At 45.1% G+C, this 6,000-nt stretch overlaps 1 protein-coding gene across 2 annotated transcripts in view; it reads left to right on the forward strand.

Moving 5' to 3' along the window:
- The window catches only part of bmp1a (bone morphogenetic protein 1a), a 36,587-nt gene extending 31,837 nt beyond the window's left edge, over positions 1–4,750 (forward strand). The window contains exons 19-20 of one of the 2 annotated variants that reach the window (XM_084055739.1): positions 2,063–2,313; positions 3,472–4,750. In XM_084055739.1, the coding sequence (XP_083911865.1) occupies positions 2,063–2,313; positions 3,472–3,606 (386 nt within the window). In that variant the 3' untranslated portion in view covers positions 3,607–4,750. Of the gene's footprint in view, positions 1–867; positions 1,569–2,062; positions 2,314–3,471 lie in introns of those variants that run through there. The other variant, XM_084055740.1, reaches the window with a different exon arrangement.
- Positions 4,751–6,000: the final 1,250 nt, after the last annotated feature.

A 6,000-nucleotide genomic window follows, 5' to 3' on the forward strand; every position in this document is an offset into this window, starting at 1 on the left:
TCAATCATTGTGGAACTGGCTGCACTTGCAACAGCCTGCTGTCATTTGGCGTGACTATTGCGCATGGCTGTGAATATTTATAGCCCCTGACCCTGCACCATTAATTCATCACACTGCAGCAGCACTTTTGATTGGTCCATCAAAGTATTCGTTTGGTGTAATTGTGTGCTCGAGCTGTGCTGTCCCCTTTGTTGTGACAGGATATCTTGTCACTGAGATCTCTGACCCGTGATAAAACACAAAACTCATCATGCTGTTCCCGTTCAGAGCTCCAGCACACACTCGGCACATCTGTCTGTCTGTCTCTCTCTTTCTCTCGTCACCCTATCTCCGACATGCCTATTGAAAGGCACAAATGTTGTAGTATTTACAACAACAACATTGTTGCAGCCTTGCGTGTTAATGACACTAAGCACCGGGTTGAGACAGACAGACTGGGAGGTTGACAAGCCCTGCACAAGTTGGAATTGATTCAACCCTAGCGTCCCTATTCTGGTCATAAAAGGCAAACATTCAGCAAAAATAGTGGTTAACTATCATCTATCATTTGCTTATACCCACAACAAAGCATTAGGTGCAGGATAGCAGCAAAAGAGAGTGTGTGTGTGTGTGTGTGTGTGTGTGTGTGTGTGTGTGTGTGTGTGTGTGTGTGTGTGTGTGTGTGTGTGTGTGTGTGTGTGTGTGTGTGTGTGTGTGTGTGTGTGTGTGTGTGTGTGTGTGTGTGTGTGTGTGTGTGCAAATTAGGCTTATTGGCAAAATGTACAAACTGTCAGCTGTTTGCAATAAACAAATCAACCTGAACAATTTAAATAGCTCAACACAACTAATTTTACAAGTGGTTTCTCCAAATTCAACACAAAATGCCAGGTGTTCCAGGAAGTCTGTTGGCGGTTTGGAATGAAGAAGAAGAAGATCAGGACTACCTCTCTACACCTCCAGAGTGACCGGCTGACAGAAGGACTGGGACCTCTGCATACCCCTGGTCCTGTGGTCGTTCCAGACTGCGGTTCAGGAGTCGATGCGTTGCACTTCTGTGGCTCGTATGTTCAGAAGAGTGTTACGGACCCCAGTAGACCTAGTGTTTGGGCCACCGCCCGAACCGAAACTAAGGAGAATGCTGGATTACTTTTCGCAGTTGCAAGAGTAATTGCAGAAAACCCATGAACTGACTCGGGGAGCTCTCGCTGAGGCTGCGGTCCAACAGAAACTATAATTACCAATGCACAGGAGAACACTGCCTCAGGGGTACTGTGCTTGCGAAACTTTTAGATGTGGTTTATCGGGTGCACCTGGTATGGAGACTTTAAGGTGGTTCTCCATTGAGCCCAGCTGGCATCTTACCAGCCCCTCGTCTTCACAGAAGACAGCCGAGTGGAGGTGGATAGACTCTCCACACCAGACGTCCCTCACCGTGGGAAACGGAAGCCCCCTGGCCCTGGAAAATGACAAAGGCATCTGCCTCAGCACTTCTGTGACTTTGCGTTAGGTGCGTGGGTCACTGGAGACAGATATGGACCCCTCAGGTGGGGGGCTGTGTAGTGCACCAGAGTGTGCTCCCTCAGCTGGGCAGAGCTTCCTAGCATGCCCCGTTGTGACCATGCACGTTTGTTGTTTTTTGTCCATTGTGCTGTTGTATTTGCTACGGGGAATGCAATGAAGGCATTGTGGGGATTAATGTGTTATGTAGTTTGACCTATCCTTCATATCAGAAGCAATATTTTTATATGAGAACACTGCAATAAATCTGTTTCTTGCATCAAGTAGTTGTCATGTCGCTCCCTGGGAATCTTCAGCGCCATTAATCATTACAATATTATCATCAGCACACAATCTGTTCATGAAAGGGGATCCCACTGTAATCCCACTGTAATGGCTAATTGCTCAACGAAAAAAAACAACAGAAAAAAAGTGTCCCTTTTTTGTTGAAAGGGTCGTGCAAGGAATTAAAAATTACTCTTTAAACCAATCGACCCTAATATTGCAGAATATATTTTTTCTCATCCACTCAGGCCCCCCCCCCCCCCCCACCTACAAAAAGTCCAACAATGTTTTCTGTCCTCAGAGTGTGGTGGTCGTCTGAAGGCTGAGGTGAAGACCAAAGACTTGTTCTCCCACGCTCAGTTTGGGGACAACAACTACCCCGGTGCTTCTGACTGCCAGTGGGTGATATCAGCAGAGAAAGGTTATGGTGTGGAGCTCATCTTCCAGACATTTGAGATCGAGGAGGAGGCTGACTGCGGCTACGATTACATGGAGCTCTTTGACGGCGCAGACACCAAGTCCCCACGCCTGGGCCGCTATTGTGGATCCGGGGTAAGCACAGCCTTGACACAACCTCTGCTCTCATACTGACCTTTTCCTGATGAACATTATTGGCTTATCGGGGTACTTCCATTCTGCCCTTTCTTGCCCGTTTTTTTTTTTACAGAACAGCAGCAATGGTGGCATTGAAACAACTGCTGTTGAATTAGTGCCGCTGTTGAGTGACCTCCCAGCCTCTCTGATATGGGGGAACGAGTTGCCCCAGGGCTCTTAATTCAACTCTATTCTGCTGCTTTAATCACTTTGGTAACATTGACATGTACTGCTTCAGTGGCAGTTGGAGCTCGATAAAAGCTGACACGCCTGGTTCCCAACAGGTTATCACACATCTGAAGTGTTGGGGCTTTAAGTGAGAATTAATCAACCTATGCTGAGGCTGCAGCCAGGCCCTTGAACAATCAGGCCAGTGGGAAATAGAAATGTTAGTGTTCAGAGAGCAGCATGATTCCTTTTTTCCCCCTCCTCCCAATTACTGGTTCCTATGATTTGGTTGCCTGAGGGTATATGATTCTCACCCAGTGCCCCTGGGACTGGGTGCTCACAATTTAGTATAAAGTAGGATGAAAACCTATTATAGAGAAGGGAGTTTTTAGCCCAAGCTAAAAGAGTAACCATGACCACGCGCAGGGAATGATTATCGTATGCCCTTCCGAAAAAACCTAGAACACACCACTGCCTTCCTGGATATACAGACCTGATATACGGTATAACATTAAATTACTGATCAAACCGTGGAACTTGAAGTGAAACTTAAATGCCATGAAAACCTATACTCAGCTGATACTCAGATTTAGGTCTGTTGTACTTGGGTTTCTTCTGAAAAAGTGAGTTAGTTCACATGTTGCGGCCGACATTAATCATCTGTGTATTTCATCCCTACTTCAATAGCCAAAGTCCCAAGCCAAATGAAGCTATACACAATATTGGAAACATGTCTGTGGACTGGCCTGGAACCTTACTTGGCCCTTGGCTTTTATACTATTCTCTAAATTAGCAGTGCCCACGCAATCCAGGAACCCATCCATCCTATTAGTCAATTTTCTCTCAGTGTGGACCGCTGAGGAATCGGTCATTTTAATTAACAGGCAATCGGAAAACCAGAAAGCAATACAGACCAACTTTAATCTGTTTCTCTGTCCATTCCACCAGCCTCCAGAGGAGATCTACTCAGCCGGTGACTCCATTGTCATCAAGTTCCGCTCTGATGATACAATCAACAAGAAGGGATTTCATGTGCGCTACACAAGCACCAAGTTCCAGGACACACTGCACTCGCGCAAGTGACCAGCGGGGGCCGGAAGGGGCCGTGCAGGGCAAAGGGGAAAACGGAGGGGCCCCCAGGGGAGGCGCCAGCCTGATGCTCGGAGACCTTCGGCCACCAAGATGAATCAGACGCGACAGAATGGCCGCAAGACCACCAACCGCACCTCAGCTCCTAGGGGCTCTAGCTCCCCCCACAGACTGTGAGGAGTAAAAGCCATTCTGCAGTACACCTTGTTTTTACCTTTTGTATGGTTAGGATTGGGACGGGAGGGTGGATATTCGGTTTAGGTGGATTCTAGGGGGGAGAATTTATTGACCCAGTCCCCCTCTAGACTTTTTTTTTGTTTTTTGCTTTCTTTCTTTAAAAACAACAACAAAACAACTTGCCTCCCAATGAGAGGCAAAATGAAAAACAGTGGATTCTCAGGACCTGTAGGAAGGCAGGCATCAGCTGGACAGATCTCTGCTTTTGTCGGGCGAGCCCACCACACCAAGGGGGGTGAAGAGGAAGAGGAGAAGGAGAAGAAGGAGGATGATGGGAGGTGGGAGGCTATCCTGCCTTCTCCAGAAATCACACTCCTCTCCTCAAGCTCTCATCTCTTTTGTTCAAGGATTCCTATCCATAAGAGGATTTAGCAGGACTTGACTTGAGATTTCTGATACTGTATGTCAGTCAATTGCATGTAATTACAAAGGAGAGATGGAAACTGTACAGTGACAACACCAGCATTTGTAATTGGCATTGTCCTGGCTACCAGTGGCACGATTTTCTCGCTGATACCATTAACACGGAAATTAAGGAAGCAGTTATCTTATTAAAGGACTAATAAATGAATTGTGGTCCATGTCTTCTGGTTGGTAATTGCTTGCCTGATGACTGGCTATTAACTGTACCTCCATGTAAAGTAATGTGTATGATCTTACAAAGGGAACATGTGCTTTTACTCAGCTCAAACCAGTTAGCACTTTACAGTGAATTGTTCCAAAATCATGAGCTTATGAATTTTTGTGAAATGCAATGCCAGTTCACTTATTTTTAAATACATTTTATCTCTTTTATTCCCTATTGTTTTTTTATTGCTCCGTTTAGTTTCTCAGGCATACTTGAACATTGTGTGTGCCCTGTAACGTGGGGTAATAAAGATATGACTTATGTTTGAGTGTTGATTGCCAGTTCTGATGTAAATTACTTTCTCTCCAGAGAAAAAGCTTTTTCATGGTCCAACAAAGTATTTCTCATGAACCAAACAACCATGGGTATTTATTGTCATACAACATGCATAATGTAAAGGTGCAAAGACAGTGTAGAAACTGGATCTATAATTGCCTTTTAATGTGTATAGCCATTGAGCCAATGTTGAATATATGTGTTGCTCGCTCATTCTTTTTCTCTATTCATTTTAGGGATTCTCCTACAATAGTATGTTTGTATTTTTGCAATATCTGCAGTATGACAGCTGTGGGCGACAGTGTATGTGAATGAGTTGAGTTAGTGAAGTGTACATTAGTATGCATAGCTAGCATAATCTTGAAGCTTTTGTTTGAGCCATAAGTAATAGTGGTTGCTGTTGGCTGAGTGAAATCCGAGGCGTAGGAGGAGAGAAGTAATTCTCGCTCTAGACTGATTACTCCCAAATAGCTTATGGCACTCTGGCTCGTGACTGAATTGTTCCAAACAGCAATGAAGACCACACATTTTCCAGCTCTCTCACATCTAAAAAAAATGCAGAAAAGAAATAGAAATATACAGCCTTATTGATGTGTTTTAACTTCAAAATGTAATTTAATTTTCAAAAAGTAAACTTGAGGTAAATTTGATTTATATTGCGCCAAATCACAACAAATTACATTTTATGTATAGAGCAGGGGTCTATTACACGAAAGGAGTATTAAATAAGCCTGGATTTAAGTCAAATCCAGGTTTGACAAAGTCTGGTCCATACAGCCTGGTTTATTCTGTTCCATGATGAACGCCAAGCCAGGCTGAAAAGGAGCGACTTTGTCGAGCTAGACCTTGTCAAGCCAGGCTGGGCCGAGCCAGGATGGTAAAGCCAGGCTTCACGTATATTCCTATAAAAGACCATGAAAGTCGATAGCAGAATCCTTGAACTTGACCAATCATGGAGCCCAAAACCAGAGCGGCGTTCTTCTCTGTGGCTGAACAGCAGCACTGCAGCAGCTCGTGGAACCCCCCCACATTTGCATCACTATATAGGCGAGGGTCGCTCTGCTGAATGGATACGGTGGTGATTAGCCGCGTGAATGGACGAGGAGGCGTGCTAATGGTCCGACGGCCACTATTCTGTTTGGATTTTTTTCACTGCCTGTTTTTCAGTCAGTCTTTTACTTCATTTTCTAGGGGAGGCGAGATTTTAGTTCCTCCCTCTACGGTGGGTACGCCACTGATAGCGTCAC

Source organism: Gymnoscopelus microlampas, assembly GCF_963454915.1.
Source record: "Gymnoscopelus microlampas genome assembly, chromosome: 4".
Taxonomy (NCBI): Eukaryota; Metazoa; Chordata; class Actinopteri; order Myctophiformes; family Myctophidae; genus Gymnoscopelus; species Gymnoscopelus microlampas.